Source organism: Pistacia vera, unplaced genomic scaffold, assembly GCF_008641045.1.
Source record: "Pistacia vera cultivar Batoury unplaced genomic scaffold, PisVer_v2 Contig910, whole genome shotgun sequence".
NCBI lineage: Eukaryota > Viridiplantae > Streptophyta > Magnoliopsida > Sapindales > Anacardiaceae > Pistacia > Pistacia vera.
Window position 1 is genome coordinate 431,827 of NW_022196791.1, and position 14,785 is coordinate 446,611.

General features: G+C 39.5%; 1 protein-coding gene and 1 non-coding gene across 2 annotated transcripts; both read right to left on the reverse strand.

The window, feature by feature from the left end:
- Positions 1–1,413: 1,413 nt before the first annotated feature.
- On the reverse strand, positions 1,414–2,303 carry LOC116119902. The gene is made up of 2 exons (XM_031405840.1): positions 1,995–2,303; positions 1,414–1,692 (listed from the first exon to the last, which is right to left on the reverse strand). The coding sequence occupies exons 1-2, from the start codon at positions 2,301–2,303 to the stop codon at positions 1,414–1,416; spliced, it is 588 nt and encodes a 195-aa protein (XP_031261700.1).
- A 6,646-nt stretch (positions 2,304–8,949) lies between these two features.
- Positions 8,950–9,056, reverse strand: LOC116119917. Its single transcript, XR_004126466.1, has one exon. It is a non-coding gene; the product is annotated as a small nucleolar RNA R71 (small nucleolar RNA).
- Positions 9,057–14,785: the final 5,729 nt, after the last annotated feature.

The window sequence follows — 14,785 nt, forward strand, 5'->3', positions numbered from 1 at the left end:
ACCCAGGTGGAATGGTCCCTTTAGGATCTTTGAAAAGCTTGCACCAGGATTTTTCCACCTAGAACGCCACAATAGCGAAGCAATAATGCGAACTTAGAACGCCAAGCACTTGCGAAGGTATTACCAATAAGCAGCTCGAGTTCTATTTATTTCTATGAACCACATTTGTTGTAAGGCTATTTACGGCCAAAACACTTGATCAATAAAAGAGGTATTATTCAGTACTTGCTTTGTTTATAATTTACATTTTTTAGTTCGTTGACAATTAAATACCAATCAATAAATCATGACCTACGCAATGAAATTCCAAAAGAAAACTCGGAGTCAAGAGTCCAGGAAAGGCTGCGTACTTCGAAAAAACCACGCCAAAATCCAACTCTTTGAGGATAAAACATCATAAATCGACGAAGTTAAACTTGAGTTTTAAAATCAAGGAAAAAACACGTCAAAGGAAATTGGCTCTAAGTTAGCGACCAAAGAACTCGAAAGGGACAGTAAAGTCTAAAATCGAAGTTTATCGTCGCATCAGATTTCGTCACATAAATTGGGATTGAAAATCCCAGGTCGACAAAGTTGAACTTAGAAAAATCCAAGAAAGAGCACATCGAAAAAAATCGGCCTTAAGTGGGGGACGAAAGCCTGAAAAGGATGACAACTCTGAAATCGGTGCCAAATGTCGCATAAAGATTTTTTCGCAAAAAATCTGAAAAACTCCTAAAGAAGCGAGCTACGCATGACTTGGAGCAAAATTCGGGTCCAAAGTCCGATTAGGACGAATTAAATGACTCTGCAGAAATGAAACAATCATTACTCAAAAGAGAAATGTTAAAAAATGTTCTTTCATTAACTAGAAGTTTAGTTACATTTGGGCAGTATAAAAAAAACAAAAAAAAGACTTAAGATTCTTCAGGTTGATGGGGGAGTAGGGCGTTCGTCTTCAACCTCGTGTCTGGAAACCTCACTCGGGAGGACTGTGGTCAAAGGATCCGGGTCTTTAACCTCCAGCTTGGGCCTAGCCTCCTCGCCACCTTTTCTGACCTCTTCCTAGCCCTTACCAACATTCTGAAGTCATCTGAGTACACATAGGTCATCCCTTGGGCCTCGACCTTTATCCTTTCGACCTCCTTCTAATAAGCTCGCAGAAGAAAAAAAAATTCAAGCGACGGATGAGCATAATTTTTGCATAAGGAAGACTAACGTCTCCCAGGATTAGGTAGTGATGACTTCATTCAGCTTCTCAATCCTAAGCCTGAGGTGCTCAGCCCCAGCTTTGACATTTTGCCGACCTACTATTTCCTGGGTAAGGTCGAGCGAAGCCTGCTTGAATTTGGCCTCCCAGCTCGCTGCTTCTTTTTGGGCTGAGGAAAGCTCAGAGTTTAGCTTGTTGTTGGCTCCTCGCTACTGAGCCAAACTCTAGTTGGCCTCTGTTGCCTTAGCTTTAGCCTTACTCTGAGCAGCCGCACTCACCTTGAGTTTGTCAAGGAACTCCCTTTCCTTGAACCCAAAGGCCGCAACTTGCTCTTTAAGGAGCTCAAGGTCAGCTTGCCTAGCCTCTTTCTCTTTCTCCTTCTCCGCAACCTCGGCCCTTGCCAAGGCATCCTCTTTTACCGTCTCTGCCAGCATCCATCCTTTGTGAGTTCCCTCCAAGGTTTGGCTACATTCTTCATACAAGAGTGGGCTCACCATGGCAACCTGAAAACGAAAAGGTGAGAAACGAGCAAGAAACAAGGATAGCATTAAAAAAAAAAAAAAAAAAAAAAAATAGCGAGCTACCAGTACGTTAGCCGTATAACTGCAAGTTAAGGCCAATATCTAGGAAGGAGTCGAGTCCCTAACAGCCACGAATGTTCGTAGGGTAATGAAATCCCTAGCTACCATAGCCCTAAAATCGATATGGTCGGGGAGTTGGTTGATCAGAGCGTGGACTTCAACCTTGGTTGCTTTGCCCGTCCCCCCATCCTTTGGTTGGACGGGCCAGGTCTACTCCCCCTTACAGTAGCTGCCACATCTGTAGGAGTGGGCTTCTTCTTGGCTGCACTTTTGGCCGTACTTTTCTCAATGCCGCCAGCATGCGTAGCGACCTCTTTGCCCGAGCCCCCATGAGGCTCAATCACCTTCTTCTTCCCCAAGCCATTATGCTGCTCGGGTGCTTTACCTTTTCTCGAGCCTACAGTTGGCTCAAACGTCTTCTTCGCTGGCCTCTTAGGGGGCTCGGTGGCACTCTTCTCACCAATCGCCTTAGAGATAGTCGTGGATTTCTTTGCAGTTGGGCCTTCCGCAAGCTCACCTTCGGCACGCTTCATGCCATGGCATCCGCGGGCTGTTTTGTCACTAAAGCAGCCGATGCCTTCGGGGTAGCCGCCAACACCGCTGTTTTCTTCTTAAGGCCTTTGGGTTTTTCAGCCCACATTTTTGCAAGGAAAAAGGGAAATGAGTTAGCGATCAATTTGTGCGAGAAATCAAACGTGAGCAAGCAACAACTTACCTTTCTCCAAAAGTGCTAAAAATCTGGCCTTGTCCCTACAAAAACTATACACCTTTAGGTGAAGAAGCATAAGAAGCTCGTGGACATTGTACGAACTATCAGAAAGATTGCTTAAACATGCAGCCTTTGCAAGCTCACCGTAGAGAGATAGTTCTGCTCGACGTTAACTGTAATAGAAAGAAATTCGGTTAGATAATGAAGACACCGCTCGTCCCGGCCTTGTAGAAGAAGAATTAGGAATCCTAGTGTGAGACCTTCTTCAGGACATCGATCAACCTGTTGAAACGTACTTTCCTCGCCTTGGAAAGGTAGTACGTGTGGCCTTGCCCCTTTTTGAGCCTGTACAAGTGTACAAGCTCTTCGATGGACAGCTCGCCTAGCTCAGCGATCATGTATGCGATGTATACCCCGGTAATGATCAAGTAAGAATTGGCCGTCAGCTGGAGAGGAGTGATGTCAAATCTCCTCAACACTTTGTCAATGAAAGGGTATGGGGGAATGGATACCCCACACCTGAGAAGAGTCTCAGAAGTTGCCACCTATCCAACTGGAGGGTTTTTCAGAGAATGTTCTCCCGGGGTCGTCAGGTTGAGCTGTGGTGCATAGCTCACCCTGATGCGTTCAAGATCCTCGAGGGTGATCAAGGATTGTGGCTCTTTTCGTAGCCTGTGAGCTAGAGACAACGAGGAATGAGCCAGTTAGATTGAAGCATGGTCAGACAAGCCTGTAACGTCGGGGTCTGAGCTTTTAGAGACAAACTCTTCTGATATCTCAGGGGACACATCCCTTAGTACTGCTGAGCCAACCGGATCGAATATTCGATCTATTGTACGACTGCTAGATGAGGACATGGTTATAGCTCAACTCTAGGTACTTGAAAAAAAGAAGCGAACATGTGTTAGAGCTTGAACAACTCGGTAACCATTCCATATTCGCTTCCATCTCAGGCACCCAAAATAGCTTGTGCAACACAACAAAGTCATGCGACCAACCTAGGACACCGATGACCACCGTGATTAAACCCCTTTAAAACTCGAGACCGCTAGAAACACACCCTAAAAACCCTACTAAAATCTTAAAACATCCAATGTGGCCACAACAGCAGCCACCCTTTAGCACAAAAGTCAGAAAAATGAGCAAGGAAGAGAAAGAAGTCTTACCGGAATAAAGAAGCACGCTGAGAACTTGTAAGAAAGACCACCGCAACGATGTAAGAGCAATGGCAAAGAAAAGCAAGAGGGTGGAAGAACTTTCAGAATGACTATTTTGAGTATTCGCCACCTTTTATAGTGATTTTTCCATGGAAGACGAAAGGGCGAAGTTCAATCTCGACCATCGACTCACAACTGATCCTAGCCTTTCATTCGCTGAGCGATCTCAGCCCTTGAATGTAGCCACGTATTGACCATCCATGAGGTGTGATGAACCATCGAAAATGATAACTGACTTCGCGCGTGAACATTTGTTATCGCCCACACGCGACGAAATGTAACTGACAAAGGCTGCCACATTTAATGCGACACGACCATGCAGAAATTACATTTATACCCTGACTTTTTGTATTTTGAGTTTTGACAGGTGGCACAGGTAATAATGTCCAAGTGTGAAGAACGTTGACCAAATGTAAGGTTGGTTATGGAAGCCCAATCGAGCATGCACTCAAAGACCCATTATTGAAGCCGAGCTTGGCGTCAGATCAAGCAATAGTCTTCGAAGCCTGAAACGAGTATCGAACATTAGGGGGCAGATGTTGTATGTGGTTTTTTTGCTAAGCTTGGGCTAACGCAAGGATATAGCTCAGCCTAGAATGACGTCGGCAACTATGATTGATTGACCCAACATAACCTCGTCGAGTCGTAGCTCAACCCAACACAAGCTAGTTGCGAAAAATCTTATGAATCAATCAATCAATCCCCAGATTACATCAGATCCCGGATATCATGGGAATAACTGGATCAACAGCTATTGTTGCACAATCATAGCCCTTAATCACAAGGATATCGGAATTGTGATTCAAATAATTTGTAATCCCCTTAATTTTTCTCTTTCCTTTATGTAAATCTTGTATATATATACCCCTTAAAACGATGAGGAGGGGGATACAAATTCTGGATTACAACTATATTGTAAGCACTCACAGCATATACAGTAAACACAGAGGACGTAGGTAGTTAACTTCACCAAACCACTTTAAAAGTTCTCTTTGTCATTTACTTTTGGGCATTATCATTCACTCATCGTTGATTACCTGTAATCACGCCCATATCAGTTTCGATCCCGACAAGGTCGATCGAATCTCACTGGTTGGCACAGATTTCTGTATCAACACACAACAAGGGCATGCACACCAAAAAAAAGGAAGCAAGGAGCCTTTTTTTTTTTTTTCTTTGCACGAGCCTAACCCAAAAAGAAGGAAGCAATTTGCATGAGCCTTTTTTTTAATGATTTTTTGAAATTAAAATTTTGGAAAATCGTAAAAAATCACATACTATGCATTTTGGGTCGGGGTTTGTTTTGTTGTGCTCCTAAAATCCCAATTTCAATTGTGGTGAATACATTTGGTTGGGAGATCTTGAACTTTGTAGAGGACAATCTTTTGAAAAGAAGGTGTTTGGTGCATAGCAAAGGTGTGCACACCAAGGGACGATCTTTTCGAAGGCTGTCCTTTTGATCTGGTTTTTTGCATGATGGTGGAAAAAAATTCAAGGAACCTAATCCAAAAAGAAGGTAGCAATTTGCTAGAGCCTTTTTTTTTAATGATTTTTTGAATATTAAAACGTTGGAAAATCATAAAAAATCACATAGTATGCATTTTGGGTCGGGGTTTGTTTTGTTGTGCCCCTAAAATCCTCATTTGAAATGTGTTGTGTACATTTGGTCAAGAGATCTTGAACTTTGCAGGGGACGATCTTTTGAAAAGAAGGTTTTTGGTGCACAGCAAAGTCGTGCACACCAAGGGACAATCTTTTCGAAGGTTGTCTTTTTGATCTGGTTTTTTCCATGATGGTGGAAAAAAATTCAACGAACCTAATCCAAAAAGAAGGAAGCAATCTGCCTGAGCCTTTTTTTTTTAATGATTTTTTGAAGATTAAAATTTTGGAAAATTGTAAAAAATCACATAGTATGCATTTTGGGTCGGGCTTTGTTTTGTTGTGCTAAAAAAATCCCCATTTGAACTGTGGTGTGTACATTTGGTCGCAAGATCTTGAACTTTATGGGGGACGATCTTTTGAAAAGAAGGTTTTTGGTGCACAGCAAGAGCGTGCACACCAAGGGATGATATTTTCAAAGGTTGTCCTTTTAATATGGTTTTTTGCATGGTAGAAGGGAAAAATTTAAGGAACATAAGCCAAAAAGAAGGAAGCAATTTGCACCAGCCGTTTTTTTATATTTTTTTAAAATTAAAACTTTGGAAAATCGTAAAAAATCACGTACTATACATTTTGGGTCGGAGTTTATTTTGTTGTGGTCTTAAAATCCCTATTTGCATTGTGGTGTGTACATTTGGTCGGGAGATCTTGAACATTGTAGGGGTCGATATTTTGAAAAGAGGGTTTTCTGTGCACAGCAAGGGCTTGCATCCCAATGGACGATCTTTTCGAAGGTTGTCCTTTTGATCTGGTTTTTTACATGGTGGTGGAGAAAAATTCAAGGAACCTAACCCAAAAAAAGGGAAGCAATTTGCACAAGCCGTATTTTTTAATGATTTTTTGAAGATTAATATTTTTGAAAAATCGTAAAAAATCACATTCTATGCATTTTAGGTCATGGTATGTTTTGTTGCACTGCTAAAATCCTCATTTAAATTGTGGTGTGTACATTTGGTCGGGAGATCTTGAACTTTGTAGGGGACGATCTTTTGAAAAGAAGGTTTTTGGTGCACAACAAGGGCATGCACATCAAGGGACGACCTTTTCGAAGGTTGTCATTTTGATCTGATTTTTTGCATAGGGGTGGAGAAAAATTGAAGGAACCTAACCCAAAAAAAAGGAAGCAATTTGCATGAACCATTTTTTTTTTAATGGTTTTTTGAAGATTAAAAATTTGGAAAATCGTAAAAAATCTCATACTATGCATTTTGGGTCGGGGTTTGTTTTGTTGTACTCCTAAAATCCCCATTTGAATTGTGGTTTGTACATTTGGTTGGGAGATCTTTAACTTTGTAGGGGATGATCTTTTGAAAAGAAGGTTTTTGGTGCACAGCAAGGGCGTGCACACCAAGGGACGATCTTTTCGAAGGTTGTCCTTTTGATCTGGTTTTTTGCATGGTGGTGGAGAAAAATTCCAGGAACCTAATCCAAAAAAAAGGAAGGAATTTGCATGAGTGATAAGAGCTTGAAAATACATATTTTTTTAGTGATTCAATTGGATTATTTGTGGAAAAATGTGTTTTTAATGTGAAATTTGAGTTAATTATTTCATAAATACATTTTATGGGATCACAAGTGTATTTTGAGTATCTTCAGGTTAAAAATTATATTTGAATGAAGAAGAATGATGTCAATGGAATTCATGATGAGTAGGAGCAAACAGTGCAAGAATCGGAGTTGAAACGGGAAAGTTGTGACGCGTTGAAGATACGACGTAAAACTTGGAAATCCTTCAAGATGAGCATGCTTTGATGTTTCGATCATAACTTGAGCTGTAGAAATCAGAATTCAATGATTCTTGTTGTGTTGAAAAGCTTATGTAGAGAGCTACACTAAATTCTAAAGATTCCAGACTTGTGGGACAGAAAGAATGATCGTCGCATCTTCTTATCGCCCCAGCAATGGATCATGGGCCTGTTTGGGTTATTTTATTCTCCTAGTCCGAATATAAATGGTTTAAGCATTTTAATTTCATTCCTAATTAACCTCCAAACCCTGGCACTATAAATAAGGGTCTTTAATTAGTTTTTAGGGAGATTAGAGAAGGAGAAAGGGCGGCTACTATTTTGGAGATCGAAATTCCTGCAGTTCTCGTTCGTCAATTAGAAAAAATTTTCTATTTTTCTTTCTTGAACTCATGTTTGTTAATACAATGGTTGTTTTTATTATTGCAATTATGAACTAAATCCCTTTTCTAGGGCTAAAGATGTAGCCCAATTTATGAATATGTGTTGACGTTATTGTTGTTAATTTAAATTGAGCATTAATTCTAAGTTTTATTATTGTGTGTAATGCTTTCAATTCTTATCGATCCGAGAGTTGAATGATATCATGGGTTGGGTTGAGATTGAGAGATGAAACCTGATTAGTCTAAGGTAATAAAACCATAGATTGAGCGAACGCTCGAGATAGGTTACCGCGATCTGTGAGGCTCCATTAAATTCCATAGAACTTAATGATCTCTTAGCTTCTAAATCCAACTTAGAGATATTTTGGCTTGTTGCTTAAGAGTTAATTCGCTAATTATTCAAGAGAAAGTTAATGGAATATTAGGGAGTTTGGCCTTTAGAATAAGTTTAATTAGGATAGCAATAATTGTCAATGCATAGGATTTAATTGGTGTGAAATCTATGCCCTAGGTTTAGTCATATTGATCTTTTTACCAAAGTATTAATACAATTCCACTTTTGTTTAGTTTTTAGTTTGTTTTATTTTTCTTTAAATTCATTCTTAAAATTTGGTTTCATCAAATAGAAATAAAATAGACTAAGTTGAGTACTTGGTAGATAGTTCTCTTGTGATTTGACACTCGTTTACTCGAGCCTTAATACTTGCGTGATTTCGTATACTTGCAAATAGCCTGTCAAGTTTTTGGCGCCATTGTCGGGGAACTATTTTTTTTTTTTACCAATATCAATATGAAATATTTAGTTGCTAATTTGATTTGTTTTATTTCTGCTTAGAAATTAATTTTTATTTTGTTTTGTTTTGTTTGTTTCTTTTAGTTAGAACCTGGAGAGCTTACGTTCAAAAGGTGGTGGTTATCTTAATCCCTTAGATTTTGAGATCGAGAGAACGGCTAAACAGTTGAGGAAAGAAAAGAGGCGAGCTAACTTAGAAAAATCAATGGCTAACTCAGGCATTATAAATCCCAATGTGGAAAATCATGAGAATGAGAATGAGGATATCATAGGAGGTAATGCAATTGGTGGAGCGGTCGTGGTTCAAAGAGCATTGAAGGACTACTCTAGTCCTACTGTTGATGGATGCTATTTTAGCATTAGAAGACCACCAATTCAAGTGAATAATTTTGAGATCAAGCCAGCAATTATTCAAATGATTCAGCAATCAGTCTAATTCGCTGGGTTACCTAATGATGATCCCAACTTGCATATCTCCAATTTTCTGGAGTTATCCGACACATTCGGGCATAAGGGAGTATCTGATGACGCAATTAGGCTAAGGCTTTTCCCATTCTCTCTTCGGGATAAAGCTATGGCTTGGTTGATTTCTCTGCCATCTGGGAGCATCACGACATGGAACGAGTTAGCTCAAACGTTCCTCACTAAATATTTTCCACCTGCCAAGTCTGCTAAGCTGAGGAATGAGATTACCAATTTCTACCAACAAGACTTGGAGTCATTGTATGAAGCATGGGAAAGGTATAAAGATCTCTTACGGAGGTGCCCTCGCCATGGTTTACTGATCCATTCGCAAGTGCAAACGTTCTACCAAGGGTTGCTACCAACTATTCAAGCCATGATAGATGCTGCAAGTGGAGGAACCTTGAACAAAAAAAAACTAGAGGAAGCATACAATCTGATTGAAGTGATGGCGAACAATAACTATATGAGGACTTCGAAGAAAACTTCAACAATGAAATCAACAGGAGTGCACGAAGTTGACGGTTACACCACATTGGCTGCTCAACTTTCAAACATCCAGAAGCAATTAGGTATTGTTTTAAAGATAAATGCAATTGAATCCTCTTCTCTAACATGTGAACTTTGTGCAGGAAATCATTCATCCAAGGATTTTCAAGAAGAGAATTCATTTGCTCAGCCTAAACAAGCTAATTACTTCAATAATTTCCAAAAGGAGAAAGGGAATTCATACTCCAACACATACAATCTGGCATGGAGGAAGCATCCGAACTTCTCATAGAGCAACAACAATAAGCAAAAACAACCTCCTATTTTTCAAGCTTAAGAGCCAAAATCTAACTTGGAGAATGTGCTTACCAAGTTCACTGAAAAGACAAGCAAGCGGTTTGAGAAGATAGAAATCCTTGCCCAAAATCAGTCAGCCTCTATTAGAAACCTTAAGACTCAAATTGGGCAAATTCATAACATATTAGCGAGAAGATTTCAAGGAGTTTTGCCGCGATACAGAGAAGAATCCCAAGGAACAAGCGCATGCAATCACCTTGAGGAGTGGAAGAACCTTGGAAAATTTAGAGGACAAAAAATGAAAGCAAGAACAAGAGAAAGATCTGAAGGAAAAGCAGAAGAATGATCGCCGTGGCAAGGAAAGTTGTTGTCGCGACGAGCGTGAAAATATGGAGAATATCGTCAGCATAAAAGACGATCACTGCGACGATGAATATGGTGGCTGCAGCGATCATGAATCAGAGCTCAAATCATCAGAAGTTCCAACTTATCGCCGCGGCGATGAATCTGGTGGCCGCGACGAGCGTGAATCTGAGCAGAAAGCTTCTCCGAGCCATGTAAACCTTCCATACCTACACCATTTGAAGAATCAGAAGCTTGACAAGTAATTCAGTAAGTTTATTGATATGTTTCGAAGTTTGGATATTAATATTCTTTTTGTTGATACGTTAGAACATATACCAAAATATGCAAAGTTTTTGAAGGAGATCCTCATACACAAGAGAAAATTTGAGGAACACGAGAAAGTCATGTTCACAGAGGAATGCAAAGCGCTGATTCAAAGAAACTACCACCTAAACTACGAGATCCAAGGAGTTTTACTATCCCTTGCATTATTGGTAGTTGTTATTTTGATAAGGTCTTACGTGATTTAGGGGCAAGTATAAATTTGATGTCGTTTTCTATTTATAGGAAATTTGGATTGGGAAAAGTGAAGCCAACTGCCGTGTCTCTCCAATTGGCAGATCGATCAATAATATATCCTAGGGGGTGGTAGAAGACGTCTTGATTAAGGTAGACAAACTGATTTTCCCAGTTGATTTCATAGTGTTAGACATGGAGGAAGATAGGGAAATACCTTTAATTTTAGGATGACCTTTTCTAGCCATGGGTAGAACATTGATAGATGTCCACCAAGGGAAATTAATCTTAAGGGTAGAAGATGAGTAAGTAGAGTTTGACGTTTTTGACTCCATGAAGCGTCCATCTGAATTAGACACATGTTTTGAGATTAATGTTCTTGACAATATGGTGGAGTAGAATTTTGAAGAAAGCTACCCCATTTGCCCCTTAGAGAATTGCTTGATAAATTCTAGAGATCATAAGGATGAAGTTGATAGTGAAGAGACAAGAGAGTGTTTAAGGTACTTAAATGCTCTACCACCATTAGTTCGTTCTAAAGCTAAAACAATCAGAGAAGTTGGAGTCGTGGTATCTCAGTCCATTTCACCAATCAAGAAGCCACCTACACTTGAGTTGAAGCAACTACCATCTCATTTAAGGTATGCATTCTTAGAAGAGGATAAATTTTTTCCAGTCATTATTAATGCTTCTTTGAATGCTATAGAGGAAGAAAAGTTGTTGCGCATATTGAGGAAATACAAGAAGGCCATTGGATGGACAATTGCATATATAAAAGGTATAAGTCCCTCAATGTGCACACACAAGATCCTAATGGAGGGGAGCTATAAGCCTACCATCCAACCACAAAGAAGATTGAACCTATCAATGTAAGAGGTGGTCAAGAAGAAGGTATTGAAGTTCTTAGATGCAGGAATTATATATCTAATTTCGGATAGTGCATGGGTAAGTCCAGTCCAAGTGGTGCCAAAGAAAAGAGGAATGACAATAGTCTGTAACGATAATAACGAGCTGATTCCAACACGAACAGTCACTGGATGGAGAGTATGTATTGACTATCACAAACTAAATTTCACGACTCGCATGGACCACTTTCCATTGCCATTCATCGATCAAAAGTTAGAGAGGTTAGCTGGCCATGAGTTCTGTTGTTTCCTATATGGATATTTAGGCTACAATCAAATTGCTATAGCGCTAGAAGATCAAGAGAAAACGACTTTCACGTGCCTATATGGAACATTCGCCTCCCAAAGAATGCCTTTTGGCTTGTGCAATGCTCCTACAACTTTTCAACATTGCATGATTTCAATTTTCTTTGATATGATTGAGAAGTCCATTGAAGTTTTCATGGACGATTTTTCTGTTTTTGGTGATTCTTTTGATGATTGTTTGACTAACCTATCTAATGTTTTGCAGAGATGTGTTGACACTAACCTGGTGTTAAATTGGGAAAAATGTCATATATGGTACGAGATGGAATTGTGTTAGGTCATCGAATATGTGTGAATGGAATTGAGGTGGGTCGAGCAAAGATTGAAGTCATTAAGAAACTACCACCTCCGAATTCAATGAAGGTTGTTAGAAGTTTCCTTGGACATGCGGGTTTTTATAGGAGATTCATACAAGACTTTTCTAAAATCTCTAAACCTCTGTGTGATTTATTAGCTAAGGATGTTCCTTTTAATTTTACCTAAGAGTGTTTAGATGCATTTGAGTGTTTAAAAGCAAAATTAATCTCTACTCCTGTTATTGTTGCGCCCAATTGGCAACTACCTTTTGAACTCATGTGTGACACAAGTGACTATGCTATAGGGGCTATTTTAGGATAGCCAAAAGGTAAGATTTTGCATGTGATCTATTATGCCATCAAAACTTTAACGGGACCACAGTTAAATTATGCCACTACTGAAAAAGAATTTTTAGCAGTAGTATTCTGTATTGATAAATTTTGTTCTTATTTGCTAGGTAACAAGGTTATTGTGTACATTGACTATGCTGCATTGAAGTACCTCCTAGCAAAGCAGGATTCCAAGCCAAGATTATTGCGATGTGTATTGCTCCTATAGGAATTCGACTTGGAAATCAAGGACAAGAAAGGAATGAAAAATCAAGTGGCTGATCATCTATCCCGATTAGAGTCCAATGAAGAAGTTCAAGACGATGAGAAGCTAATCAATGAATACTTCCCAGATGAGCAATTATTCGCTATTCAAGAAGGGTCGTGGTTTGTAGATATTGTCAATTATTTGGCACGGAAAGTTATGCCCCCTAGGATGAACTCCCAAAGATGGAAGAATTTTTTTGCAAATTTAAAGTATTACTTTTGGGAGGACCCATTTTTGTACAAGTATTGCGCTGATCAAATGATAAGAAGATGTGTGCCAGAGGAAGAGATGACGAATATTCTTTGTCATTGTCATTCAATGGAAGTTGGTGGCCATTTTGGTTCGACAAAGACCGCTGCTAAAGTTCTTCAATTAGGATTTTTCTGGCCCACTCTTTTTAAAGATACTTTTAGCTTTGTTATGAGCTGTGATTAATGTCAACGAGTTGGGAACGTATCTAGGAGAAATGTCATGCCTCTAAATAATATCCTAGAAGTAGAATTGTTTGACGTGTGGGACATAGATTTTATGGGACCTTTTCCTTCCTCGTATTCTAACCGTTTTATTTTGGTTGCTATAGATTATGTTTCAAAGTGCGTGGAAGCTATAGCGTTGCCAACAAACGATGCTCGCGTGGTTGTCAAGTTCGTAAAGAAGAATATTTTCTCAAGGTTTGGCACGCCAAGGGCCATTATCAGTGATGGTGGTTCTCACTTCTGCAATCGCCAATTCTCAACATTGTTAAGCAAGTGTGGGGTTACACATAGTGTTACTACTCCATATCATCCTCAAACTAGTGGCCAAGTAGAAGTGTCCAATAAGGAGCTGAAACAAATCTTGGAAAAGATGGTAAGCACTTCTCGAAAGGATTAGGCAACAAAGCTTGATGATGCATTATGGGCGTATAGGACGACATTCAAAACACCCATAGGAATGTCACCCTATAGGATGGTTTATGGAAAAGCTTGTCACTTGCCAATGGAGTTAGAACATAGGTGATATTGGGTAGTGAAGTTTTTAAACTTCGATCTACAAGCGGCAAGAGCAAAACGATTACTGCAACTCAATGAGATGGAAGAATTCCAGAATAATGCATGTGAGAATGCGTGAATCTACAAAGAAAAGACTAAGCAGTGGCACAACAAACATATCGTGAACAAGAAATTCAATGAGGAGGACAAAGTGTTGTTATTTAACTCAAGACTATGACTTTTCCAGAGAAAATTGTGCTCAAGATGGCCTGAACCATTCATTGTTCATCGCATGTTTCTGCATAGGGCGATAGAGGTTCACCACCCGACAAAGGGAACATTAAAAGTAAATGGCCAGAGATTGAAACCTTATATTGAGAATGAGAATGAAGATGAGAGGTTTCAATCTTCCTTCAAAATCCTCGCTAACGACAACAAGAGTCGAGCTTAAGACTTTAAACAAGCGCTTCTTGGGAGGCAACCCAAGATTTCAATTACGTTTTTATTTTTGTTTTTCCAAGTTTTGTTTCATTTATTTACAATTTTTTTTTAAAGTATTTTTATTATGAGTTATTTTTTTTTTTATTTCATTAATTCAGATGTTTGATTTTTCTTTTCAGATCATTAGCAAAACATATTTAGCGGTTGCCCAGCCACTTCAAAATCATGCTCGCCGTGGCGATACATTACTATCGCTGCAGCAAGCGTCACTCTAGCACACATAAACAAAGAGCATCATGCTCGCTGCGGCGAAGATTTCCATAGCTGCAGCAAGCGCCATAATTTGGTGTACAGGCTAAGAACAACGCTCGTCGTGGCGATAATTCATCATTGTTGCAGCGAGCATTACACTTGCACACGCATACAATGAGCAGCATGCTTGCCACGGCAACATAACCTGTCGCCGCAGCGAGCGTACATTTAAAACGCAAATTCGCGTTTAATTATGCGAATTCCCTATAGACCCCACTCTCTCCTCTTAAATGTCGATTATATTGTCTTCTCCCTACACATATGTAAACACCATTCCATTCATCATCCCTTCATCCCATCTTCAATTTTTCCTAAATTGCTCACTAACAAACTCAATTTCAACTTACATTTCGTAGATTAAGGAAGCAATTCAGGGTTCTCACAAAATCAAAGTCAGGGTTTCAAAGATTGGGGGTTTTCAAAATTAAGCCAATCCACAAAAATTCAAGGCAAATTTGCATAGAATCAGGTTCAAGTAAGTATCTCTCACCGATTTTGCATTGTGTTATTGGTTGTTGAAGATTGGGAGCACTTGTTTAGCATTTTCATGGGGTCATTGTTTATGCTTGAA

Bases quoted from the DNA above. Each gene is read 5' to 3' on its own strand.
- LOC116119902 (XM_031405840.1), bottom strand. From the start codon at position 2,303: ATGAAGCGTGCCGAAGGTGAGCTTGCGGAAGGCCCAACTGCAAAGAAA. The intron at 1,693-1,994 runs GTAAGGGGGAGT...TTTCGTTTTCAG, and splicing joins CTACAGATGTGGCAGCTACT to GTTGCCATGGTGAGCCCACT.